The sequence below is a fragment of the Lutra lutra genome, chromosome 5 (genome assembly GCF_902655055.1).
Source record: "Lutra lutra chromosome 5, mLutLut1.2, whole genome shotgun sequence".
NCBI lineage: Eukaryota > Metazoa > Chordata > Mammalia > Carnivora > Mustelidae > Lutra > Lutra lutra.
The window spans coordinates 5,007,501-5,034,846 of NC_062282.1; the positions used below are offsets into that span (position 1 = coordinate 5,007,501).

General features: G+C 53.1%; 1 protein-coding gene across 1 annotated transcript in view; it reads left to right on the forward strand.

Moving 5' to 3' along the window:
• TENT4A (terminal nucleotidyltransferase 4A) overlaps positions 1–22,511 on the forward strand; it is a 51,242-nt gene extending 28,731 nt beyond the window's left edge. The window contains 13 exon segments of the mRNA XM_047729267.1: positions 3,215–3,338; positions 4,313–4,359; positions 5,178–5,298; positions 7,628–7,735; positions 8,878–8,949; positions 8,951–9,007; positions 11,365–11,578; positions 13,651–13,777; positions 14,835–14,935; positions 15,818–15,990; positions 16,350–16,508; positions 18,451–18,615; positions 20,281–22,511. Of these exon segments, the coding sequence (XP_047585223.1) occupies positions 3,215–3,338; positions 4,313–4,359; positions 5,178–5,298; positions 7,628–7,735; positions 8,878–8,949; positions 8,951–9,007; positions 11,365–11,578; positions 13,651–13,777; positions 14,835–14,935; positions 15,818–15,990; positions 16,350–16,508; positions 18,451–18,615; positions 20,281–20,475 (1,663 nt within the window). The 3' untranslated portion in view covers positions 20,476–22,511.
• Positions 22,512–27,346: the final 4,835 nt, after the last annotated feature.

Consider the following 27,346-nt stretch of genomic DNA (forward strand, 5'->3'; position numbering starts at 1 on the left):
TCTTTCGTAGAGGAGTTTCTTCTGTGATGGTCACGGCGTAGAAATTGTCATGGGAGATTTGGAGACCGGCCGCTGGGGGGCTGACGCTGCAGCCTACGAGGCAGCAGCTAATTGTGGAGGAGGCTTCGGCGTGGTTTTCTGTAGATCTCTCGTCAGCTGTGAAATGCCTTTGAGGTTTGATACGTGAGAAGAGTTTGTTTCTGGGCAGTAACGATCGTGTGGACGTAAATGATGATGGACGTTCACGAGGAGCTGCTTTGGAGAGTTGAACATGTGGGTCATAGACCCATAAAATGGCCTGGGTCGTACTGACGCCTGCAGCGGGTGCGCGGCCGACGGCGCGTGCTGGTGAAAGTGTGTGGCCGGACACACGCAGCTTCGTAAAGTGGGAGTAAGTACGGGTAACGTTAGCATGAAGTACAATATTGCGGGCTGTTTGGCACTGTTGGGGATGTGAAGTTGGGATATATTTTAAGGGGAACGTGATCTTAAATGACAGGCACATGAGTGAAGTATTTATTTAACTAAAACGTGCTTTGATTCATCCGTTCCCGTGGGTCAGATGACGTCCACGAGCATGTGGTGTTCTGGTGCTGGGGTCAGGCGCTGAGCCGTGAGCCCTGCACGGTGCTCTGGAAGGGCCCAGGGAAGGGGGGGGGGCATGGGGGCGGGGAGCCGCCTGCCCCGTCTGGCATGGGTTCTGTTGCACTGCTCTGATTGCACCGTTCCTCCCGGAGTGCTCAGCTGTCCCCTCCCTGCCCGAGCCCTGCCCTCACGCGGTCCTTGCTCTTTGGTGCTTCCTCACTTGGAGCGCAGGCGGCTGAGGGGGTCTTGGAGGTCGCTCGGATGTCACGATGGTTCGACCTTCCTGTGTCTTTCTGGGCCGATGGTGTCCTCACACCCCAGAGCGCCGTGGTCTTGAGGCCGCTCCAGGAGTCATGCAGTGCCTCGCCGAACCTCGTCTGCCTTGAGGAAGGGCCAGCAGGGGCTTCTGGTACCCCTCGTACTAGGGCCGGAGTGCCCCTTCTGGTCCCAAAGGCAAAGCAGAAATATTCTTCCTGTCTAGTACTTGTTACCGCAGGTCACTTTTAGGCCCATTTCATACTCATTTCAGTTGGGTGTGTTCTTAGCGCATCCTCTCAGCAGAACGGGACACCTGAAGCCAGGAGACCTGTGTGTTCCACTTGGTACCGCTTCCTGCCCTGGGAACGTGGCATGCCTCGACCTCATTGTTCCTCTGTCCTGAAATACGGGCAGGAGACAAATGCTCAGCAGCCCCTTCTGTCACAAGCAGACATCAGATAAAACTGACACTGTCCCACTGATGGGGTCGTGTCTGTGCAGACCGGCACAGGCGTTCCCTTCGTGTCCCTTCCTTTCCCCATGCGTGGAGGGTGACTGAGCACAGGAGTCCTGGAAGCCGGCAGGCGGGGACAGTTTCATGTTGTCATTTCAGATGTGCACAGCATAAGAGAAAGTTGGTGGCACGGTGGGCACGTTGCTATGCCCTGTTTACAAGGTGTTTTAGCTACTGAATTTCTGGGGGGTGGGTAGAATTTTAGCATGCTAGCTCGGATATGCTTCTTTGACTTTGGGCTGATTGTTTAATTAGGCCTCTCTTCTTGTTATTTTGTCTCTAAATTTTACACTGTTAGCAGTACTAGGAGTTGTAGGAGAGCACGTGCTCTTCTGCTTTCCACGGACCAGGTGATGGCCAGCAGAGCGCCTTCCAGCAGTTCTCCGCTGCGACAGTGACTGACGCAGGAGACCCCTCAGGATGTCCTTGCTGACAGCCAGGGTCGCCTTTGGCTCTTCCTGGTGTGACCACTAACCCACTAACCTGACGTACCGGGTCCTGCTAACCATGTGGCCAGTTGATGGCAAGTTCTAGATGACATCTCAGACTCACACAGGCCATCTGAGCTACTGGCAGGGCTGTGGTTTGATGCTTTGCGGTGTCATTGGTGCTTAGTAACTGTTGAAGTGACAGAAGCTTTACTCCCCAAACCTTGGAGTTTGATAGGTATTTTGGGAAAATTCAATGTCCTATGACTTATAACCTTTTTGGATATGTTAAACACTGTCCTCAGGGCTGGCCGAAGCACCGTCGTAGACGCGATAGACCTTAAGTTCCAGCGACAGTGTAATTTGGTATCGCAGGTGTACCGGGAACAAGGGGGTTGAGGACTGATTTCCTCCTAGGGTCCTGTGAGTGCTTTCAGGGGCCTCCAGGCCCCCTCAGACCTGCTGCTGAGTGTTAGGAATGGTCACTCCGTGTGGATTTTTGGGGTGCGGGCAGCACTTCAGGTGAGACAGGGAAGGGCCAGTAGAGTATGTGAGGTGATAGGATGCCCCTTGCCTTTGTCACTGGACATGAATTGTCCTGTTGAGAAGTATTCCCTTCTGGTATGAGAACTATTTTGCTAGCTTTTGAGCAAACGTTATTATATTATTATTGAGCAAATTTTATTTTGTCTTCTCTTTTATTAATCAAACTTAGAGTGAAACAGGTAAATTTGATTTATCTTAATTCCCAGGATTTGATTACTTGGCCCCCTAGAATTCATCTTTCAGACTGACTGGGGATGAGGGTCTTTCCTTCTCCCAGGAGGAGTCTTCGCTGTAGATCCTTGGCCCTGAAAGTGAACTCCACAAGCCTGGCCTGCCCTAGGACGGCCTTTTTCACCTAGGGCGGGTGGAGGGTGCGAGAGGTGGCTCCTGGGGTTAGGGTTAGGCTGAGTCAAGCGAAGCGGCTCTCATCTCCCTCTTCTGCTGGGAATGCTACTACTGGAGCTCTGTTAGGAAGAGAGGGCTGTATCCACCTTGGCTTGGAGACTCCCTGGGTGGCTGGCGCCTTCAGGAGAGGACAGCTGAGTGGTAGCCCTGGGGGGCTTGGTGGCCTGCTGGGTTCTGCTCTGGCCTCCAGGAATGGGCTGACCTCGGCTTCCTAGAGCTGTCCCCGCTGTGGCCATTGTGGATGCAGCTTTCAGTGCCCAGAGCAGTGTCTGTCCTGGCGCTGGCAGGGTTGGCCTGCGGGTCTGCGCCGCCGCAGCGAGCCAGCTGGGGGTCTGCCAGGGGTTCCTGTTGGGGGGTCACCTGCGGGGTTCCCGTCTAGCCTGGGGCTCGTGGTGGGAAGAAGAGCCATTGTGTTTCTCGTGCGGCACGTACTCAGCTGTAACAGTAACTCGAGTGTGTTTTCTCTTTCGTCCACCAGACTTCATGAGGAAATCATTGACTTTTATAACTTCATGTCCCCTTGTCCTGAAGAAGCAGCCATGAGACGGGAGGTGGTGAAGCGGATTGAAACCGTGGTTAAAGACCTCTGGCCAGCGGCTGACGTGGGTTCTCTCTTTACTGCACTTGGGTCACACCAGGGATGGCAAGCGCCCGGGGTCCTAGGGTGTCCCTGGCCCTGAGTCCCTGGCTTGGCCCTCGAGGGCCCGGGGAGGGTGGCGGGGTGGCACCCGCGGGTTCCCAGGCCCTGCCTCGCACCTTCCCGAGCGGCTGCTGGGAGGCGGGGGCACGACCCGTGCTTCACATGCGCTCTGGGTGAGTGTGGGGACCGTGGGCCGAGGGAAATTTGTTTCTGGAGCAGTGTGATTACCGTTCTTTTCAACTCCCCTTGAGGTTAGAAATTCTACCCCTTGTCCTCATTATGCAACATAGCATAAGTTCCTTTTTGTAGAACTGGGAAGCATTCCCTCCCCTCGCACTTCTGCTGTGCATGAACGTGTGTGCCTTGAGATGGGGCTCGTGGGCACTTGGGGTGCTTGGCATAGGCAGTGACCTGTGTCCTGTGACCAAGCTGATGACGGTCCAGGGCTCCCTGGATAGTCAGCCTGCCCTGCTGGTGGTGACATAACTGGAGACCACCCCGTGACGGCTGGATGAGCTGGGCTGGGGGCGCTTGCGTGTCCCCAAGGGGGCAGGGGCAGCCCCTTCACTCCCTTCCTCTCCTGTGATTTCACTCCGCATTTTTGTCTGTGAGCTTGGGTGCCCTGGGGCAGAGCCCCACTTCTGCACTGTAGCTACAGGTTTGAACATTGTCCACTTTGAGCAGTTTTGGGAAAGGCCAATAATGTTTTCATCCCTTAACCCAAGTTTTTAAACATTCCTTCTTGGGGTAGGTCTTTAGCGGGTGGGCAAAGAGGATTCGGCTTGGTGTGGCTTTGCTACACCCTGCCCCCCGCCTCCGGCCCCAGCCTGCAGGGCAGGTGTGTCTGGCCCCAGAGTGGGCATGTGGCCTGCCAGGGTGCAGCAGGGGCTCAGCGGTGGCGGCCGGTGTAGTGACGGGGCCGCGCTTCCCTTCCAGGTCCAGATATTCGGCAGCTTCAGCACAGGCCTCTACCTCCCGACCAGGTGGGTTCCCAGCCGAGCCGCTCCGCTCGTGCTGCTGCGCGCTTGAGGTGGGCCCATCTGCGTGTGTGTCAGGGCTACAAGTAGGTTTCTCAGGCTAGAAATGGGAGCTAAAGGAGAAGACTGGGGAGTACAGAGGAAAAATTGCAGGAAGTGAAACTGAATTTAGTGTTAGGATAATTGAATGTAGCTTCCTCTTGCACTCAATACTGAAGTACGTCGCAAAGATGCGGGACCCAGAAACGTAAAGACCCGCGGGAGTGTCACCGGAAGAAAATGCGGTGGAAGGCGCCGTGCCAGTTTTGGATAGGTTTTTGGAAATTGACCTTCCGCTTTAATGAAGATTCAAGCAAAATTCTATTTAAGTAGTATGTTGTATTTTTTAATTAAAAAACATCCAACAAGATTGCGTCTTAAAATTGTTCTGTAGTGTCTTCTTGTCAGGAACTGTCTCGATACCCAGATCCATTTTATGTACGTTGTTTTGTTAAGAGCTTACTGTCTCCTCACCCACTGTTACGATTTGGACGCTGCAGAGGCTGTCGTCTCAGGACTTGGGGTCGGCATTGGCAGGGCCAGTAGGGAACTGACCAGATTCCAGGTGCCCAGGAAGCCCAGGTCAGCAGGAACGATGCCGTGTAGACAGCCCAGGAGGAGGAAAGAGCCAGGGAGCCTCAGAGGGGCGTGCTTCACAGGGGGGTGTGTGTGGCCCTGGAAAGAGATGGGTGTGTGCATGCTGTGGCACTGGTCCGCCCCAGATGTGTGCGTTCCCGGGGAGTGATGTGAGCCGAGCCTTCACACTCACTTGTTCTTCTGTCCAGTGACATCGACTTAGTGGTCTTTGGAAAGTGGGAGCGCCCTCCTCTGCAGCTGTTGGAGCAAGCTCTGCGGAAGCACAACGTGGCCGAGCCGTGCTCCATCAAAGTCCTTGACAAAGCTACAGTAAGTGTGGGGCCTTGGCCCGCAGCCCCGCGTGGGCGCTCACAACCTGCCGGCAGTGTGGTTCGCCTGCGGCTTCAGCTTAGGCTGTGGACAGGGGCCCTCTCTCCTGCTGATATAAATGTATTTGTTTAGAATGTTAGGATCACTAGCTGAGAACGTACTTCATGACGCCCCGAATGACTGCAGGCTGTGAGAGCATCACACTGCCCTTGGCGCTAGAATACGATCGATCAACTTTCGTTAGGACTGTGAGAAAGGGACGCGTTCGGGGCTGCCATTTCGGGCACATGTAGTTGAATGGTGAAAGCGTGCCGTCTGCCCAGAAAGTGATTACCATTGCCAAGTTATAGTTAAGAAACAAAATTTGCCTATTCTTCAAAATTTTACCCATATAAAAACCTTTGATCTTGGGGAGAAGTTGGAAGATGAGGATCCTTTGATGTGCGCTCGTCGAGGTTTATCTGAGTCCAGGATTAGAGACGGCTCGGAACTGAAGTCACTTGCCCTCTCTGTGGTCACAATTAAAGCCCAGAGCCCTGTCCTCTTGGGGCTCTGCCATTTGTCCCGTGGTGTTGGCTTCTCGAAGAGAACGAGGTGATGGCTGTCTCTGACCAGATATCCTTGCTTTAGAGAGAGGTGAAGAGGCCAGGCCTGCTTGTCCTGGGCTCCAGAGCATTCTGGAGGACAGACCGTGTCCGGTAGGTTTTGCAGTAACACCACACCATCTGCTCTGCTGCAGAGACCTCAGGGTAACTGAGCCGCACTGCTCTTCCGCTGCTCCTTTCTCTCCTTGCGAGCTCTTGCCATGCAGCCTTCTGTGCCGGGCAGCCTCCGCATCATCCAGTTCGGAGCCCCGGAACCCAGCGTGATGGCTGCGTTTAAGAAGAACGGTTGTGAGGGCACCTGGGTGGCTCAGTGGGTTAAAGCCTCTGCCTTCAGCTCAGGTCATAATCCCAGGGTCCTGGGATCGAGCCCCGAATCGGGCTCTCTGCTCAGCGGGGAGCCTGCTTCCTCCTCTCTCTCTCTGCCTGCCTCTCAGCCTACTTGTGATCTCTGTCAAATAAATAAATAAAATCTTTAAAAAAAAAAAAAAAGAAGAAGAACGGTTGTGTATATTGAACACCCACTGAAAAATAAGTATTGTGGCACTGTTAGTAATCTCTAGGATTTGGGGTTCAACCTGTGAGTGTGTGTGTAGGAGAGTGTGTGCAGGGGCAGGTGATCACCAGGAGTGGTTTCAGGAAAGCACTCAGTGAGTGTAGAGAGGAAGGTCCCCAGTGGTGATGGGGACAGGAGTTCTTCACGAGGGAGGTAGTATGTTGTGGAGGCTTGGGCTCCTTTTGAAATAGTTTGTGGTAAGATGTTTGGGAAAGCCTCTTGTTTTTCTGCCTTCCTAGACCACACTGGCTGGGGCTCACTGTGCCTCGTGGTCCTGGTGATCTCCAGGAGTTGCTGTCACCATCCGCTGCCCGTCCCTGTCACAGTGTGTCCTTGGCACTTCGCAGTTTGCCACCCTGGATTCTGTGAGGTGTCCTCAACCTCTAATTAGACCTCGCTCGTTTTGGTCAGAGAACATCCTCTTCCATTCCTTGGAGGCTGAGGGAAACAAAGTCTTGCCTTTTGTTCAGGGAAGAAGAGTTTTGTGTGGGGGTCGGGAGGAGTGTGGCCTCTGTGGCTGCTGGGGCGGCTTTGTTTTGGTGAGGCTGGTTTTGAGCACCTTGTGGTGGTAAGTCTTTCTGATGAGAATATTTCCAAAATGGCTTCTTATTCTCTGGTTTTACAGGGAAGTGGTTTTTTGGTTTGGGTGTGTTTGTTTGTTTTTTTAGGTGAATTGTCTTAGTGAAAACACTAATTGTCTTAGTGTAGAATTGTTTGGAGAAACAACATTAGCACAAAACCTAATTGAAAAACTGGCTTTAAACTTACTCTGAGTGTTTTCAGAAATTCTCGCAAACGTAATTTGGGGACTTGGAGCCCTGCTCCATCATCAGGCACCCCTGAGGGGTCAGGGACTTAGCTTCTCCTCCTGGAGCCCCGGCCTTCCCGCAGGTAGTGGCTGATTCTGAGTCTGTCCAGGAGGGCCGGGCAGAGGTGAGCCTTCACTTTGCAGGGTGGGGCAGGGGCCTGGGTGCCAGGACTAAGGAGGCCGACTCTGGCAAAAGTCCCTTTTCTTCTCATTTTTTAAAGTCTGGGGTTCATGATCTCTCAGCCCTTTCGTGAGTTAGGAAGAAGAACCTCGGTGTACAACATAGGAAACATTTTGATGCCAGACTGCAGTGAATGTTGGCCATTAAAGCTTAGTTTTTTTTTTTCAATTAACTCTTTGCAGGTACCGATAATAAAACTCACAGACCAGGAGACTGAAGTTAAAGTCGACATCAGCTTTAACATGGAGACTGGGGTCCGGGCAGCAGAGCTCATCAAGAATTATATGAAGGTGCTGTTGCCGGCGCGTTAGCACTGTCAGAACGGGGACCTGTTACTCTGGGCATGTGGTGGGATTTAAACTGAATGATAGTCTTTAATGATAAAGACTTACAGTTGAATTATTTATCTTGTAATATTATTTCTAGAGATACTCCAAAATTATGTAGCTGTTTTGTAGATTTACTTTCCTGGCTAACCACGAAGTTGAGTGTTATTCTAGAGAGTTTGTGAAAATGCTCTTCTCATGATTACGAAATGACCCTCCCGAGAGCTCAGTGTGCCTGATCTGCGAGTTTAGTTTATTGGAAGTGGAAGGCGTTGCGATGTGGTGTGCTTACTAGGGATCATCTCAGTGCCCAATGGTGGGCTAGCCGACCAGGTGTGTGGTCCGGTTAAATAGATGGTCTTTCCCTCCTATTTTAGGGAAAGGGATGAAATCCTTTACAGAGGCAACCTCAGCATCATAATGTGGATACTGCCTCTTCCCACAGGTTCAAGGACCTTGTTCCTTCAGTTTTTCCCTTAACTCTGCAGCAGCAGGCTTGTCTGCCTAAACTGCTTCCCTTAACTTCTGGGCCCAGCAGAACATGAAAACAGCAGACGCTTCCACCGTCCCCCAGCCCTCTTCTCCAGCCTCTCTCCATTTCCTTCTTACCTTCAGCCTGCTGTCCATGTTCTTCTGCTCTTGGCCTCCTGCCTCGTGAGCTGTACCACCCCCTTCCCCCACCCCTCCTCTCCTGGGGGCCCCTGGGCACTGGAGTTTTGCGCATCGGTTCCAGGACCTTCTTGGCTCACAACCGCATTCCCCTCCTCTCCTTCCTGCCCCCAACCTGCACCTGTCACGGAGCAAGCTAGGCCATGGGAACTAATTGGAAGGAATACACTCCTTTCCTACTCCCTGAGTTCTGCTTTGGGGAGGAGCTCCTCCAGCCTCATCCCTGTTGAACCATGACCTGGGAAGTGGCTCCCGGGGGGGTCTTAGCAAGTCTTCACATAATTAATTCTCAGGCACCTAAAAATTGAGGATGATGGGCCTAGAGCCTTCCAGGTGGTAACAGGATTGAGTAAGCTTTTTTTTCTACTATGTGAAATTTGCTATATGACACATCTTTAAAGGTATATTAACTTTTTTTTTTTTTTTTTAATTTACAGAAATATTCATTGCTGCCTTACTTGATTTTAGTATTGAAACAGTTCCTCCTGCAGAGGGACCTGAATGAAGTTTTTTACAGGTGGAATTAGCTCATACAGCCTAATTTTAATGGCCATTAGTTTTCTACAGGTGAGTGTGCTTCTCTCAACAGCCTTGCATAGGAGCACGTTGCCCATTCTGCTTTGATGTTGTGAAGCCTTTGCCTCGTGGGGTCCAACTGCCCTTGCTCTCCCTGCACGCTTCTGCTTTGGTTTAGAGAAATTGACTTCTGATTGTCACAATAAAACGATATTGATCGATACTTCTTTCCTCTTTCTCCTCTATAGCTCATTTTCGTAGTTGAACAGTTTGAGGGAAGGCAGGCTATCCTGGCCCATCCATCAGGCTCACGCCGGTCCGAACTTGAGGACCCTGTCCATGGAGAGACTTTTCATGCCTTGATGGACAATAAAAAACTGATTTTCTTGGTTACTGACTATAATTTATGAAAAATTTGTTTCAGAAAAAAAAAATTAGGAACCACATATGGTAAAAAAAATTGCTGAAGAGAGAGCCTTTCTTCTTAGGTTGACAGGACATAAATATTTTGTCGCCCTTATTTTATTGAGTACCGTGGGACAACCTGTCAATAGAAAACCTACCTAGACGTATTAAATGCTGTGATGTTGATACTTACTTGACATATAAAACAGTTTTATTTAATGTATAAACTTACTTATATGTTAGTTACTTAACATATAAAATAGTTTGAGTTAATGGAAACATTAACCCCATTTATATTTTCTTAAATGAAGGATATTCCGTTTTTCACGAAATCTTTCCTGTCTATTCTAGCTGTTTCTCCATGTTTGTCATTAATTTTGTATTTGTGATTGTGCTTAGGGTTTTATGTCCAAAATTCAGCTCTCTTTCCATTAATGCTGCTGATGGAGGTCGCGGTCACGCCACCTCATTATTTTGACTCCTGTGGCGTTTATTTGCCAGAGATACTGGAAGAATAGTGAAAACGGAATCCCGCTCCGTTTCCAATTTATTCACATTGCTTTGCCTTCCATCTTTTCTTCCGTGATGCTACCCTTGGAGACATTCTTCCCTAATTTTTGGATATTTTCTTTTGAACTAAATACAACCTGTTGCTCTTGACTTAGTTCTTCATGTTTTTCCTGATTTGAATTACTTCAGTAGCCTTGTTATCATGCCTGCCACTTGTTTTTATGGTGCTGGGCACTGGCCTCAGCGCCTCCTGTCTCCTTACCCCATGGGGTCCTGGCAGCAGTCCGTGACCCCACGGAAGCACATGCGCAGAGTGGCTGGCTGGCACGCCCCTTGGTGCCTGGCCTGTCCTGCCTCAGAGCTGTGCCTGTCGTGGCGTCTGAGTGCCTTTCTTGACTCATTGAGGTAAGGGGGCCCAGCCTTGCACTGGCCAGCTCTCGGGTGTTTGACTCTGACTAGAAGGCAAAAGTGAGAATACTGTCCTGCCCGAGCAGATCCTCAGAAGCCACAGTGCTTGTGGACCCTAGAAATACTGGTGAGCATCAGGGGTACCTCCTCGGGGCGCGGTGAGTTGTAAGTCTCAGCCCTCCTGCTTCCGTCAGGAGCTGTGCTTTCCCCTGGACGTGACCGTCAGCATCCAGACCTGCGCCATCTGTTAGACCTTCCCATGCAGCTGGCGCGTCCTCGGTCTGCACAGGCCCACAGGGACCCCAAGCCACACGTGCCGACTGAGCGCTTGTCCCGTGGCCAGCCAACTAAGTGTTTAATTAATTTGTTTTAATTAACTTAAGTAGAAATAGCCACCCACGGCTGTGGCTGTCCTCATGGGCCGCGCAGGTCTGTACTGTGGCCCTCTTGGGTCAGGAGGGTGTCCGCAGACAGAGGCCGATGTTCAGAACGGGTCCATTACCTGCTTGAAGAAAACGTGGCACTGAACTGGGTCCGGCACTAATCCGTGTGACAAGCAGGGATGTAAATTTGGTGTAAATATTATGACACAATACTAATCACCTGTACACAGTTAAAAATTATTCTCTCCACTTCCGGGCCGGCACACTGACACCGTTCAGCCTCATACTGCCCTCTGTGGGTTGTCTTGGAATAATGGGATTAAGGTTAGAACCTGTAACATGATGTCTAGATGACTCTCAGTTGTGGAGAATGTGGTCTGCTTAGTGATCCATTTTTGGCGACTTGTTAATCAGAGGTCCGTGTCCATAGGAAGACCCTCAATGGATGAGGAGTTTCAGAGAATTGAAGTGTAATAAAAAATCCAGATTAGAGGTTTTCTTTCTTTCCAATACTGTGTACTGACTACGGCCTCCAGGCTGTGCGGGTGCCTCCGGCTGTCGCCCGGAGCACCTGCAAGGACTTGGTGAGTGAGCAGGCGTCGCTGGGGTGTGTCCTTGCCGAGCCACGAGGTAGCGGACCTTGCTGAGTGCAGTCTTCAGAAAGTGACTTGAGTCCAAATGTGGGGTCTGTTGCTTTTCCAGTTGCATCCGAGAATCGATGCCCGAAGAGCTGATGAAAACCTTGGAATGCTTCTTGTAGAGTTTTTTGAACTCTATGGAAGAAATTTTAATTACTTGAAAACTGGTATTAGAATAAAAGAAGGAGGTGCCTATATCGCCAAAGAAGAGATCATGAAAGCCATGACCAGTGGGTACAGACCGTCGATGCTGTGCATTGAGGACCCTCTGCTGCCTGGTAAGGGGGCCTGGGGGGCCCAACTCCTCATTGGCTGTGAGCCTGGGGGCCCAGCTGGTGGCCGGCGCAAGGGAGGGGAGGCGGGTGTCTGCGGTCCCTGAGCCAAGGCTCCTCTGCCTCGATGCGGGTTCCTGCTGTCCTGACAGTTAATGGGGACACCTTCTGAAGTGTGTCTTAATGCCTTCTGGTTCACTTCTTATAAAGTTGGAATGTGTTTACGTTCTGCAATTTACCAGAAAATGTAGAAAATAAAAATTAAGGAATAAAAGTTTATTTTTTCTGATTAGGAAGGTATTTGTTACATTTCATCATAAACCATTCACTTCCAAAAAGTATATCACAGAGAAAAGCGAGGTAGACCACAGTCCCCTTCCATTCTGGTGTGCATTTCTCCATTTTTTTCCTACATGGATATTAATATTTATTGCAGTCTTGTTAGTTAAATGGATCATGTAATACATACAGTTTTGGAACTTGTGTTTTTAATTCAGAACAAATTCTAGATCCCTTCCGTGTGTGTGTACATCATGTTCCATTGTGAGGATTGCTGCATTGGCCATCCCGAGGTGGTGTCTGGTTTCCCTAGTTTACTCCCAGGAGCATAACGAATGGCACGCCTTCCCCCTCCATTAGGGTTGGTCTTTATAACTCTTGCTGCTCTGATAGATTCATGCAACGTACATGTGCCTTGAGTTTGCATTTCTTTCTTTTTTTTTTTTTTTTTTTTAGATTTTATTTATTTATTTGACTTATTTATTTGACGAGATCACAAGCAGGCAGAGAGAGAGAGAGAGAGGAGGAAGCAGGCTCCCTGTGGAGCAGAGAGCCAGATGCGGGACTCGATCCTAGGACCCTGAGACTATGACCCGAGCTGAAGGCAGAGGCTCAACCCACTGAGCCACCCAGGCGCCCCAAGTTTGCATTTCTTTAATGATGAGTGAGGAGAAGCAAATATTTATTTATCGAGTCCACAAATACTTATTGAGCATCTAGTATGTGAGATACTGTTGTTACTATTGGTGATGAAGTCAGTGACAGGTGACAAACGTGGTGGAGACCTTGCGCCCCGGTGTGCCGTGCCTGTCTCCCGGTGTGCGCATTCACGTGCTTAGTCTGTGTGTCCGCCCGGCTGTGTTCCTCGTGACTTCGTGGGGTCCTGCCTCTTTTCCATCGCCGTGCTCCGCTTTTTTTTTTTTTTAATTTTTTTATTTATTTATTTTTTTTTCGTGCTCCGCTTTTTTTCTGCTCTAGTTTGTCCCTTGAATCTGTATTTGGTGTTTTTCGTTATTCCGTTTCTATATATATTTTTTAATCTCCTTAAATTTAATGGATTTTTTTGTTTGTTTCGTTTCATGGCTGCTGGAGTATGAAATTCACTTCTTAAAAATCTTGTGGTAGGAAACTACTGAGGGTCCTGTTGTTCACAAGTGGCAGGACTGACGGATGTTTTTTCAGTATGGCTTTTCCCAGCAGCAGAGGAACGTATTTTCACATCCGTTTGTCTGTGTTCGATCAGTTAAATTACAGGGATTCCAGTGTCTTCAGTGTTTAAATGTACTTGAAAAACGAAAGCCCAACATTATCACTGGATTATAGTATCAGACCTGGAAAAGAAAATTCCAGTACTCAGAATGGCTTCTAAAACATCCTGCTTCCTTGAATTGTGAAGAGTGAGTTAATGTGAATTAAAATCCCAAACTGTGCTGTTATTAAACGTTCCTTGACTGGGGCTCACTTGGTGACTGCAGTGACGATGGCTTCGTCTGATCTGCCACCCGTCTTGGTCCTTAGAACTGGAGAGAGGAGACCTGGTGCGTCCTGCCCTGAAGGACTCGCTTCCTACAGGTCCGGCGGGCGCTGACTGAGCTGCAAGGTCCCCGGGCCAGGTGCCCGCTGCAGTGCACGCCCTGTCAGCACGGCTGCACTCGGACTGAGGCTGCTGCCTCGGCTCTCTGGTGTGGTCTGGGAGTGTGTCCGTGGCCAGGGCCCACTGCAGAAGAACTGGGACGATCACACCAGTCTGGACGAAGGGCCCGGTGTCTGCAGGGTCTTACATTGCCTTTCTGTCTCAGGAAACGACGTTGGCCGCAGCTCATACGGGGCCATGCAGGTGAAGCAGGTGTTTGACTATGCCTACATTGTCCTCAGTCACGCCGTGTCACCCCTCGCGAGGTCCTATCCCAACAGAGACTCAGAAAGGTAATGCAGATCGTGTCGCTGTCCTGGGCTCACAGCCCGGGTGGCCTGGCAGCTCCCTGCCTCGGCCTCTGTGTGGCGGGCGCTGCTGGCCTTGGTTGTTGGCCTCCATGAGGTTTATGAATGGGTTCGCCATTCATAGTACATTCTACTACGTAGTCGTAGAATGTGTACACCAATTTGTACCATTCTACGACATTCTAGTAGAACTTGCGATGATCGATGAGGAGGACCACGTTTGGTTCATCCGTGGCTGAGCACTGAAAATTTCTTATCTGGGGGTTGTCCACCATTTCTTCAGGGCATTTTATTTTGGGGAAATGATTTCTGGCCTTTTCCCACCTTGGAATGTGATGCTTTTTCTTCAGGTTGTTCTCAAAATGCACATGATGAGCTTAAAGGGAGAGTACACGTGGGTCCGCGGGCCCCACCCTGCGTCTCTCCTGCAGACCCATCCCTCATTCTGTGTTTGAGCTCACTTGTGCAGTGTGCACTTGTACCGGCAGTGAGAAATCCTTGCGGAGTGGTCGGGAGGTGGCGGGGTTGGCGGGCGGAGGGAGGGAGTGAGGGGGCAGTGGAAAGGAGGAAGAGTAAGATGGTGGCGAGAGGCCACGGGTGCCGTGCAGCACGGCACGCGCTCACTGGCTCTTGGTGGGTTCTGTGCCTCTGCCCACTCAGCAGGGCTTTCCAGCAGGGCTCTGGGCCTGTGCCGGGTGTCTGCAGTCTTGGCACTGTCTGCTGGTACCAGACCTTCGTGGGTGCTGGGCGGGGCGGGGGTGCTCTCCTGCTCACGCACAGGGTTGAAGCCGTCTTCTGTAGTAGCCGGCTCTAGCTTCAAGGACATCTGTGCAAGGAACTCACTTTTTCTGTAGTGTGATCTCAGAGTGCATTTGGGCTCCAGCATCAGAAATTGGAACACAATTCGTAAAATTATTTTGGCTTTCTTCTTTTTTCTTGGCAAAGTGATATGTTGTTAAAAATATAAGACAGCTAGTCAGAAGGGCTTGTGGGTTCTGCAGCCGCTCTGCAGCACGTTGGTTCCCCCGCTGTCCCTTTGCAGTACTCTAGGAAGAATCATCAAAGTGACCCAGGAAGTGATCGACTACCGGCGGTGGATCAAGGAGAAGTGGGGCGGCAAGGCCCCCCCGGCGCCCGAGCTGGGTGAGAGCTTGTCGGGTCGCGCGCTCTTGAACTTCTGATGCCTTGATGCGGGGGCGTCTTTTTGTCCCTCAGTGCTCATTGTTCCCACTAAGGAAAGGCCTCGTCTTCCGTAAGAGTTTACAGCTGGGAGATTTAGGGCAGTGGGAATACAGTGCCTGCCACACACGGACCTTTAAAGTTTCCTGTAGTGAGTGCATTAAAAATGTGAAAAGAAACAGGTGAAATTCTTTTTCCTATTGCATTTTATTTAGCATAGTATTGAAAATAGTAACATCTTTTTTTTTTTATATATATTTTATTTATTTATTTGACAGATCACAAGTAGGCAGAGAGGCAGGCAGAGAGAGAGGAGGAAGCAGGCTCCCCACTGAGCAGAGCCTGATGGGGGGCTTGATCCCAGGACCCTGAGACTATGATCTGAGCCAAAAGCAGAGGTTTAACCCACTGAGCCACCCAGGCGCCCCCCAAATAATAACATTTCAACATGGAGTCTGCATAGAGAGTCTTGGAGCGATTCCACCCCCCCGGGCTGCTGCTGTGCCCGTGAGACCCAGTGTGCACAGCACTCCCTGCCCCAGCCTCCCCAGAGACGTGTACCCTGCGTTCAGAGTCCCTAAGATTTACAGTTGAAAACTGTTTACACATCCAGGTTGTTCTAGACATATCTCAAGGTTGTCTAATAACTGAAAGAAGTACAATTTTTAAAATTTAAGTAAAATTTTAATTTAAAATTAAGTAAATTAGGTAAATCAGAAATCAGTTTGGGAGTCTTGTTAGCAACGTGTCAAGGCTCGGTGGTCCCTGTGGCTGCAAGCTGTCTGGCGGGGTGTGCGCGTCTGTCCTCTTAGCAAGTGGCTCAGCTGGGCTGTGTTGTCCCCACAGACAACAGAATTAAGATAAAAGAACGAGTAAGTGCTTGCGACGGGGATCCGCCCCAGCACCGGGACCCGGAGTCCCCCTTCAGCCAGCGCCTGACCTTGTCTCTGCCCAGCCCCCAGCTGCTCTCGTCAGGCTCTTCCGCCTCCTCAGTGTCTTCGCTTTCTGGGAGTGACATTGTGAGTGTGCCCTTGGGGAGCGTCAGTCATAGGGTGCGTAACCTCCCCTTCGGGTGTGTCTGTGCAGCCACCCCCAGACAGCACCGAGGGGCCCCTGCTCTGCCACGAGCCTCTGCCGGCAGTCGGGGACCCCATCCTTGCCGCTCACATGGCTGTAGCGACTGCCTGGAAGAGCGTTTTAGAGCTTTCGTGGGGTGACACGTTTAAGTGAGGGGTCTATCCTGTGTTCCCTGAGAGAACTCGGTGGGAGGGCGGGCGTCTCGGCGGGTAGGGCCATATGCTCGTGCCCTTCTGTGGTGTCGTCACGAGGAAGCAGTGCAACTCTCTGCAGTTGTCTCTGTTGTTTTTCCTATTCCAAGGACTCTGACACGCCGCCCTGCACAACGCCCAACGTTTACCAGTTCAGTCTGCAAGCACCAACGCCTCTGCTGGCCGGCTTACCCACCGCCTTGCCCATGCCGAGCGGCAAACCTCAGTCCGCCACTTCCAGAACGTTGGTCATGACAACTAACACTCAGGTATGCGGCAGGCCGGTGCCCTTCCTTGAGACGGGCCCCTGGGGATCACGTCTGAGCTGGTGCAGGTGCTCTGGGGGCTCCTGGTACCATAGAATTAGAGACAGATCTTCGGAAATCTTCAGAAGGTACATTCCTATCTCATAGGGCATCCTTGTCCTTTGTGGACAGATCAGATGTAACTCCTGTCATTCTCTAGAAGACTGTGTCCTCGAGGCCCACCCTGTGTGGTGTTTGTGGCAGGGGGGCTCCTGGCTCTTGAGCACTGAGGGGCTTCAGACAAGGTCCGGGTTGAGCATCTTTCTGAAAATGACTGATACCCTGCTGAGACTGTGGTCCTTGGGGCCACGTCAGTTGGACTCTGGTACTACCTGCCGTAAACCCCTGGCAGGAAAGGACCACCGTCCTGCTTCCTCTCAGAGGGTCTACATTTATACTGTCGAGAAGTTTATACTAAAACTTTGACTTCCTCATGTTATTATTAGACAGGATTTATACAGAATATGTCCTCTGTTCTTTTTTTTTTCAATTTAGATGAAATTAGAAGCCTGAAAGATAATTTTAAAAATATTAAGTGTGGTATCCATAGTTAAATATAATTGAACATGTATGTGTAAAAACTTGTGTTAATTCACCTGTGAAGGAAGGTCATCTCTGCGGTGTGGGTTGTAATTTGAGCAGAGAGAGATGTGGGCACGTGCAGACCTGCAGATTCCTGTCTGTCATCTGGCTTTCTGCCCTGGGAGGGCCTTCTCACGGGGCTCCCGGGCCGTGGGGATGGTGTCAGTCCTGCGTTGAGAGCCTAACTCTGGAGCACTTGGCCACGGTGTCCTAACCGCCCCCCAGGGGCTTGGGTTCCCCGAGAGCCAGTGTGGCCACGGGGCAGTGGTCCCCCTGATGCTGTGTGCGTGGTTCCAGCTGGTCATAGGCCGCTACTGGCACCCTGGTCCCGTCTGTCACTTTGCTAACAGCAGGTGAGGCTAAAGCTAAGATCATTTACATCATAAGCCAAGGCTCAAGGCCCACTTTCTCGTTTTGTTTCTAATCTGTAAACCTGACTTCTAGTGGAGCAGCTCAGTACACGCCTGCGGTGCACATCACGGGCACTCTGTCCCTGGGAGTTTGCGGGTGACAGAGCGCCCCGCTCGGGATGACATGGGCCCTGAGAGCCAGGGGCATGAGTCCAGCAGACCCAGGCGTGGGCTCTTCCCAGGGACGCGGGCTCCTGGGCGAGGGAAGACCCCGCTGAGGAGAGAGCCTGCATGGGCTCCAGCCCCCCATGTGTGGGCTCTGTCGCCCCCGTAGAGCACCACCCGGGAGACCCCAGTTTCCGCTCCACCCACTGCTGTTGCGGTGGGGCCGCAGCCAGTCCCCGAGAGGGCAGATGCGTGGGGCTCCTCAGGGTGAGCTGTGCAGGTCCGGGAGGTCTGAGAGAGCTTCACACCGGCACCCCTGCCCGCGGGCACCATGATGCAGAAAGACAAGCAGTCCTGGGGCCAGAGGGACGGGGGGCAGGGAGGGGCCAGCCTTCCCCGGCCCCGCTCTGCGGGCCGGCAAGCCTCCACAGGCCATCGCCTCGACCGGCGTCGGGCCTCCCGTCCTGGACTGCAGGTGGGGGGCTGCATTTCCGCTCTTTCCAGAGACCGGAGGGCAGGTGTCACTCTGAGGACTGGTCTGTTGAGCTGTGGCTTGGTCTTCGTGACTAACGAGACTTTACGACTCTCGTCACTGGACCTGCTCTCTGCTGGAGTGCTGTCGCAGGGTGTGGAATGCTTTGATGCAAAACAGATGCAGTCAGGTTAGAGGAAGACACAGACTCCCTGAATGAGCCTGCTTGCAAATGGCCGTTCCAAAGCAGCGCCCTCCCTTCTGGGGCTCAGCACGAGAACCGCTGACCTCTGTCGGCCTGGGGCCTCATGGATGCCTCTGGTCTTTCTGTTCCTAGACCAGGTTTACGATACCTCCACCGACCCTGGGGGTGGCCCCCGTCCCTTGCAGACAAGTCAGCGTTGAAGGAACTCCGGCGTTGAAGGCTGTTCACCACATGTCTTCCCCGGCCATTCCGTCCGCATCTCCCAACCCGCTCTCAAGCCCTCACCTGTATCACAAGGTAGGCCTCCCACCTGGCCCGGGCCCAGTGTCCACAGCCCAGGGCTTCCTGCTCTCCGCCAGAGATGGGGCTCCACAGAGATGTGATTTAAAACAGAATTTGTTTTCTCATCATTCAGCTTCATGTTTGTTTTTCTTTGTGGTGGATGAAACTTTATTTATTTTTTTAAAGATTTTATTTATTTATTTGAGAGAGAGACAGTGAGAGAGAGCATGAGCGAGGAGAAGGTCAGAGGGAGAAGCAGACTCCCCATGGAGCTGGGAGCCCGATGTGGGACTTGATCCCGGGACCCCGGGATCATGACCTGAGCCGAAGGCAGTTGTCCAACCAACTGAGCCGCCCAGGCGTCCCAATGAAACTTTAAAAGTTATTTTCAAATATAGTTTAAGCATCTGTCTTCCTTTTCCACTGACTTAACTTCGATGCCAAACACTTGGCTGATACGTTAGGGACAGATGCTGGTGGGACCTGTGGCGCGGTGCCGCCCAGCCTGTGTGGCTTCACCGGCTCCTCCTTTGTGTTGGGCGCCCAGGGCAGGGGCCCTGCATGGGGTCTGCTTTCTCGGTTCCAGTGGGGCCCCGTGAGTGCATCTGTTGATGCCCTTGTGACTTCTCTAAGTCCAGAGTCTGCACACAAGCAGCTGTTCTGGGTTGGAAAACAGGTTGTTAGCTCGTTCCCTGTGCCCTTGAAGGGCTGGAGCGTTTCTGAGAGCTGTGGCAGTGTCTGCCTGTAGGAGTCAGGTGCAGTGTCTGAAGGTGAATGTGTTCCCTTGGGCTCTGACGACACTGGGGACACTCACCTCGATGACTGTAGTCCGTTTCTCTGTTGCTTATCTGATTGTATTTTGCCAGTAAGTTTTTCATGTTTAGGGGTTGGCTCTCTGAGCTGTCATTAAGGCCAGATTGTTGTGTTCACTTGGAACTAAGTCAGGGAGCTTTCCTGGAGATTTCCTTGGATTCACCCCTTGGGTCACGATGGGGTTTTCAGGGCACCCCGGGCGTCTCCCGCTGGCCTGCTGGAAAGACAGGGGCGAGATAACTCCTTGAAGGGGAAAGCACCTTCCTTCATGCATTTTGGCTTTCCCGCACAACCCCTCTGTGCTTGTTTGCTCGGCACCCTTCCCGAAAGCGGCCGTGTTCTCCTGGTAGGCTTCGCGCAGGGCCGCGGGTAGAGCAGCAACCCGAGCAGCCCCCTGGCGTGTGCGGCGTCCCGCCCGCGGGAGCGGGCGCAGGAGCGCCGCCTGCTGGACGCGAACTCCTGCGTGTGTCTGCATGAGGTCAGAGCTGAAGCGGGGAAGATAACGTTCTGTGCACACACAGGACCAGTTAGGAGTGTGACGCTCACAGCTTCAGATGGGAGAGTGTGTATGTGCTCTGAGCCGGCTGGGTCACTAAGTGGGTTACTGTCTGCTGGGTGTAACGGTCCCTGTGACCCGCAAGCTTGGGGCTCTGCGCTCCTTCCTTCTTCCATCCCCGGGACACTGCACGTGGCCGTTGGGTGCAGCCCTTGTGCGCGCTCACCGTCCGCGGGCCTGGTCTCCGGTGGTGGGGGTGGAGGGCGCAGCTCGGGCACATGGAGGCGTGCTGCCCCTGACCGAGCCCCCCAGCAGCGGCGTCTGGGGTCTCCAGGGCAGCCGCCCACACTGCTGTCCCTCTGTTTCTCTAGCAGCACAGCGGCATGAAGCTGTCCCTGAAAGGCTCCCACAACCACAGCCAGGGCGGCACGTACAGCTCTGTGGGCAGTGGAGGCGTGCGGCCCCCCGTGGGCAACCGAGGACACCACCAGTACAACCGCACCGGCTGGAGGAGGAAAAAACACACGCACACGAGGGACAGCCTGCCCGTCAGTCTGAGCAGATAATAGCCCCTGATGGCACCTCCCGCTCCCCCTCCCCTCGGCCTCGGCCCCCAGCCGGGAACTGAGACCAGCATCCAGCACGTCGGCCTGGGCCCCTCGGACCGCCCACCGCTGACCACTCTGCATGTCCCTCGTGTGGTGGTCACGTCCATCTTAAAGAACAGCTCCTTGTGCTCATCTGTGAAGCCTTATTAAGCGTGGACGCTGTGTCTGCCTTCCCGGGACGCTTCTCCTTCAGGGCCGGAGCAGGTCTGCACCGGGACCTGCGGGACCGACGGCCGGTCTGGGTCCGTTGTGGTTGGGGTGTTCCCAGGGCACGTCCGCCAGAGTAGCAGAGGTCAGCCCCCGTTCTCGTTCCTTCCCCAGTGGGTAGGGTTGGGAGGTCGCCATTGTGTCACTGCCCTCACGTTTTGTTTTCAAGTTTCAGAACTGTTTTTCTATGTAAATATTGAAAACTTATGATTTGTGCAATAACTCAGATATTTTTATTTAATTCATATTTTCACATAAGTTATATTTAAGGGAGGAGGTTTTTTAAACAAGCTTAGGTCCTTTCCCGAGTCGCATTTTCTAAGTTGGGTTCATCGTGTCGGCTGGTTGTCTGAGGAGCACTGCTACCAACACCGTGAGTGAGGGGCTCGGGGTTTCTTTCTGTTTTTCTTTTGGTCAGACACGAGGCCTCTCTGTTCGTGGCGGGGGAGCCGAGCAGCCCCGCGCTTCCCTGCAGGGGCTCGGCTCCCAGGCCTTCTGACCAGCTGCCCGCCGGCCCTGCCGTCCGGCCTGTCTGTCGTCTCGCTCTGACCACAGACCTTTAACATTTCGGTTTTCGGTTCTTTTCAAGTAGACAACAAATCCAGCATTTAAAGTGCCAGAAGTATAACTTTCTAAGGGGAGAAAGGGTTGTCACATTATAAAATCTTAAAAAAAAAAAAAATGTGAACTTTGAAGTGCTTCGGTTTGTTTTAGTCACATAGCCTGCCAGGATGGGTCCGGTGACCATCAGTGCGGACAAGGACACCCAGTTTTAGGAATGTGGAGAAAGGAATTATGTTGATTCCATTGAGGAATCTGTGTAGTAGTATGCGTTCGTTCTGTTAAGAGCAAATCTACGAGGAGTACTTCAGCTGCTCAGTGCACGGGGGAGTATTTGTAACGCGTCGCAGGAGGGCACAGCCTGGGGTCGGGGCCTGGAGCAGCCGGCGTGCAACCTGGAGAGCAGACAGGTACACTGTGCAGGTGTGGTCTGCCGTGACAGCCGCTGTCTTCGTTACCTTCTTTTGAGCAAGAATATATCCACGTGGCCGAACCCTGAGTTTTCGGGGCACCACAGTTGTCCTGGGTGTTAGCTGCATCACATAGGTCACCTGACCTCCCATTTTTAAAATGGGGGGTTCCGGCCCTGCTGAACACTACAGGTAGGTTGGTCTTTGAAGTCCACTAGTAGAGAAGGTCAAGTCGAAGAGACTGAACTACCATGACATCTGATGGATGTGCGGAGCGGGGAGCTGGAGTGCAGCCTGGGGGCGGGGTCCCGGGCTCTCCCCCAAGACCCGCAGAGGCTCGGCCTCTCCCCCGGACCGGCCCCTGGCTGCGGCTGCGGCTTCTCCAGGGGCCTTCCAGAAGAGAGTAGCACATGTTTGCGGTTCTTGATCGAAAGTTATCAAAAATATTTAAAGATATTTAAATTGTGAATCTATTGATAAAGAAATATTTATAAAAACTGATATGTAGGCCTGTACTAATCTCCACACATTAGCAATATTGACTGTCCCCCTACATTAAGGAGCCCCTGCGGGGCGCGGTCCTGCAGGGGTGCATTTTAAAGCTCGATTCACAGACACAGGCACCACGCTGCACCCCGTCGTGGTGAGCCGGATGAATTGGCCTGGCCACCCCTGTGGTCGCGCTACACGGTGAACAAAACAGTATCATGTTTCGATTTTTTTTGTGTGTGTGGACAACAATGTGGAAGCTAAAATTGACATATTTTTATGTAAAGTTTTTCTATTCTTTGATTTTTAATAAACTTTGGAAACCAGGTGGTGTTTGTGTTGGAGTGTTTGCTTTCCACTCAAGAGGAAGGGCAGCTCTGCCATTTCACATTCTTGAACTTAAACAGAGCAGTGAAAAGTTCCCTTCTCCTTGGTTTGGGGACTTCAGAGTTGTGGTTCCGAGCTGCGTACAGAGGAACGGCAGCTGAAGCCTAACGTTTGCTCACCTTCTGGACCAGGAGGGAGGCCCTCACACCATTGACGTGACACCGTCCATGTGCCGTCTCCGACCAGCCCGGTGTGCGATACTGTGGCACCGATGATGCTTTCTGGAGAAACTGCTCCTTCTACATCTCTCTTAGGTCAAATTAGATTGCTTAAAAATAGCACTTTAAAAAAAATTTCTTTTTTAATTAGCACAAGTAGGGGGCAGGGCAGTGGCAGAGGGAGAAGCAGGCTCCACTGAGCAGTGAGCCTGATCCCAGGACCCTGGGATCATGACCTGAGCAGGAGGCAGATGCTTAACCAACTGAGCCACCTGGTGCCCCTAAGAAGAACACATTTTAAACAGCTAAGCAGTCAAAATGTACCTTAAAATATAACATATTTAGAGTTTATGAGGAGGTATTTAAGAAGGCATACAGAGCAGTGAGTGACAGAACCACGTGTCTCGGCCTCCCGGGCCCCAGGAGGTTGTGTGCTAGAACGTTCCACCATGGGGCCTGGGACAACCCTTTCATTTGCTCCTTCCCCAAGGGTTTCCAGAGGGCTCCCAGCAGAGGCTGCCCCGAGGACACAAGACGACCCTCTGCACGCAGCACCTACATTCTGACAAGGCTGCAGAGAACCCCAGAAAGCAACTACTGTGCGCCATGTCAGTGCTGTGAACAGCGGCTGCAGGCAGAGTGACAGGTGTGTCTGTGGCTCGGGCCACTGGAAAGCCCTTGAGCTGGGGGAGCTGGCATGTTGGTGGCACAGCAAGGAGGCTGTGGAGCACTGGCCAGGAGCAGGTGCAGAAGCAGAGACTGGGGGGAGGGGAGCCGTGACAGGAAGCCAGAGGGTTTCTATGTTCTTGTGGCCACTCACTGGAGAGCGGCTGGAGGCAGTGTTGAGGTGGTCCAGGTGAGCAGTGACCACCCTCCGGGGCCCTGGGCAGGTGGGATGGGGCTGGCTAGACCACACTGATGGACTGGGGTGGGCGGGGGGCGGGGCCCTGCTGCCCATGGCCCTCAGCACGACATGGTCCACAGGAGCCCCAGGCCCCTAGAAAGAGCCCATCTAGTCAGTCACACCTGTCAGCCGGGAGCCCCAGGGAGGGGGAACTACCTGTCCCTCTGCAGGCTCAGGGCAGGCGAGAGGAGGCCCTGTTCCCTGGGCCTCCCTGGGAAGTGGTGGGGCAGCGGGGTGGGTACTGGAGGCCGCTCACGGCTCACACGGTCCATGCTACTCAGCTTTGAGTTGAGGACCTACGGGTCACTGCAGTCACCCCCGGTCCCCAGAAGTCCTAGGATTCCGAGTTTGCTCCCTTGTGGCTGGGGCTCCCTGACTTCTTCCAGTTGTGGGGGGTCATGCCCCACCTTCATCCATGCTCGAGGTACTTGGGGTTCATGTGCACAGCGTGCGGGGCCTGGGCTCTGGCAGCAGGTGCACACGGGAGGTGGCGGCCTCCGCAGCTTGGACGTGCCCACTCCTGGCACACGTCTTTGTTGCAGTCGGTCTGTGGTCACCTAACTGAAGTCTTGACAAGGGTGTGTGGTTTATCCTCCGCTTTTCTAACTTGCGAAGTCCTAGGGAAGGGGAGTGGCCACCGAGAAACACCTCAGCCCCAAACATCCTGCCTTCGGGGCTAGTTCTCACTAGGAATGGCTGGAAAAAAGGTCTCACTGTTGTGTTCCGTTGGCTTCCCGCGGTGGGGCAGTTCCTAAGAGATTTGTCAGGAGGACGCTTGGACAGAGCTGATGGTGCCGCTCCCCTGTAGTCCCGGCATAACTATGTCCTGGAGCAGGGCCGGCCCGTGACTTCAAGGCCCTGGACTGAGTTCCAGGCAAGATCAATAAACTGGGCCCAGATTCTTCCCGACACTGCGCTCTTTCTGCATGACCTCTGACCCAGAATGTTCGAAGCACTGATGGTGTTAAAGGTCACACAGAGGTTCTCTTGTGAGTCACTTAGGGGTTTGGAAAGAAGTGTGTGACAAGGCAGATTTGAGGCCTTCCTGCCTGTGTTTCCTGAGGTCCTGAGTGTCTTCATGGCGATGGCTGTGGACGGCTGTGGCCAAAGCCAAGCCCACTCAGCGGGCACATCCTCAGGCCCGAGACGGGAGCGTGAGGGGGCAGCCTGCCCTGGGGTGAGGACGCACCAGCCCCCGATGGGAGCAGTGTCCAGGGCCGAGCGTGCTGCAACCCCGCTCCTGCCTGGGACCCGAGGGATGGCGCGTCCTGACTATGGGGGTCAGGGATGCTCTGGTTCTCCGGTGGTCTGAGAGCCGCTCCTCAGTTTGGGTGGAAAACTTACACTTTACGTTACCATTGAGTCCCGTGAGTTTCCCAACTGGCCTGTTCCGTGGTCCCCTGTAGGCAGAGCCTCCCTGGACAGTGGAAATTGTCCCGCGGCCCCCGTGGGGAGCCGAGAGCCACCTGCTGGGCAGTTGAAGTGGTTAGGGGAAAACCGCTTGGCTCACGAACGGTGGAGCTTGGCTGCCGGCCTTGGCCTTTCACGGTCAGTGTTCGTGGTCACGATACTGCTGCTCGGAAAGGCGGGTTCTGGAAGAGCACGCTGGGACCGCTTCAGACACGTCCTCTAGTCCCAGCCCGTAGCCGGTTTAGCTCGCTCTGGACATGCCTGCGTCCGCCCCGGGCTTCTTGCAAGAGAGCAAGTCCCTGTGCTCAGAGCCCTCCGTCAGCTGTTTCAGTTCCATTCTCCTGGCCAGAGCCCGCCCTGCATCCACGTCCCTGCCGGCCCCTAGGCCGTGCACGCCCGGGACGACTGCTGGGGCCTTCAGCCAGGCCAGGGTGCGCCGCCTGTGAGGCTGACGGCGTGAGCTCAGCGGGCCGGCCGGGCCGCCACACTGGACCATCTCATGGGTGTGAGCTGGTGACCTCGGGGGCCGCGCCGACCGCGAGCACTGTGCACACCACCACCACCTCCTGGGTGCAGGGACCTTTCCCATCTCCAGAGGAATAAACTGGGGCCCAGAGGGTGAGCATCCTCTGCTGCTGTTCAAGAGAAACTCAGACGGGCAGGTCCGAAGTGCTTGGCCCTTTGAGAAGCCTCTCACGTGCTCAAGGTGCACTGAATGGGGCTGGGTTCTGTCTTGAATCTGTGGAAGAAAGAAGACAAAATTCATGTCCTGAAATTTCAGCTCATTGCAGTTTCTGGAGCAGGGAAGGGTTCCTGCTGAATTCGGTTTCCACCTCTCTGTGTCCCATGTCCCTTGGAGCACAGAGTGAATGGGGCTGTCCTTGGGGGTCACCCCATCCTCCTTGATTTTCTGTTCTCCCTTTTGAGGACCGGCCCCTTCGTCCATGTCCTATGGGTCCCTTCTCCTTCAGAACAGTCCAGAAGGATTGTTTTTCTCTTCTAGTGTTCGGTCCTGGAATCCTCATTCAATAACTAAACATGTCTTCTCTTTGACATCCACTGTATCGTGGTCAGAAAGTAAGTTTATCATCTTTTTGGGACACCTGGATGACTCAGTCCATTAAGCCTCTGCCTTAGGCTTGGGTCGAGATCCCAGGTTCCTGAGCAGGGAGCCTGCCTCTCCCTCTCCCTCTGCCTGCTGCTCCCCTGCTTGTACTCTTTCTCTCTCTCTGACAAATAAATAAATAAAATTAAAAAAAAAAAAAAGCTTATCGTCTTTTCTGGGTAGATGGTGAGCCTTCTGGAGTGTGTGCCCGCGTGCTCGCAGGGTCAGCCCGTGCTGGACGCCTGGAACTTGCCTGACGTGCTCCCCAGTGTCCACGTTTGTGCTCTTGCTTCCCTTGTGTCAGTTACTGATAAAGTCTGGAACAATAAACAGCAAAACTTAGTGAATGAAAAAAAATTTTCATGTTAAGAAAAGCAGTGGCAACTAGGTTTAAGACTCAAGGTGTCTTTTTTTTTTTTCTGTAGGAAAACTGGAATCTAGGTACATACCAGGATTTTTTAATTGTCCAGTCCGCCCCGAGGGCTGCGGCTGGAGGGTTGGGTTTGGAGCTGTGATAGCAGCCAGGTGCGGCCGCAGGGGAAGGGGGAAGCGGCAGGCAAGCCCGTCCCCATCCACGTTCTGTTCATTGTTCGGCTCCTGCATGGGGTGTGTCTACTGACCGACCGGTCTCCAGCAAGGGGGTGTCGGTGGGCATCAAAGCCCACCCCGCCCCTCCCCCCCCCCCCCCCCCCCCCCCAGTGGGTGCTGTGGAGGGCTCCCTCCCTGCAGAGCCCTGGGCCCCTGGGAATTCTAGCGGCTGGGAGTGGCTCGCCGCAGGGAAGAGAGGGGGCGCTCCTGCCTCACCAGCTGGTTTCCTCAGCCTGCACTCCTCCGCGCCTGATCCCGCCTCCCACCACCCTCTCTGCCCAGCTGAACACCTGCACGTCACCCTGGGCTGGGGAGGGACTCTGGGGGTGGGGAGTGGTCCCCCAGGTTGGCTGTGAATTTGTTAATATTTGAACGGAAACCGTGTGCTCTGGTTAAAAAGGACAGGAAGTCAGGCTGCCACTTTTTCTTTTACTGAAAAGAGGAAGGATCTGTAGCATCCTCACAGTGGCAACGCGGGTAAAGCTGGAGACCTCGGAGTGGGAGGGGCTGGGGGTGGGGCCAGGCTTGCCACCTGTGGGCGGGGGTGGAGGTGCCTGTGGATTCTGATGGGGGGGGTCACTGTCAATTGTTGAAACCAAACTCCCACTCT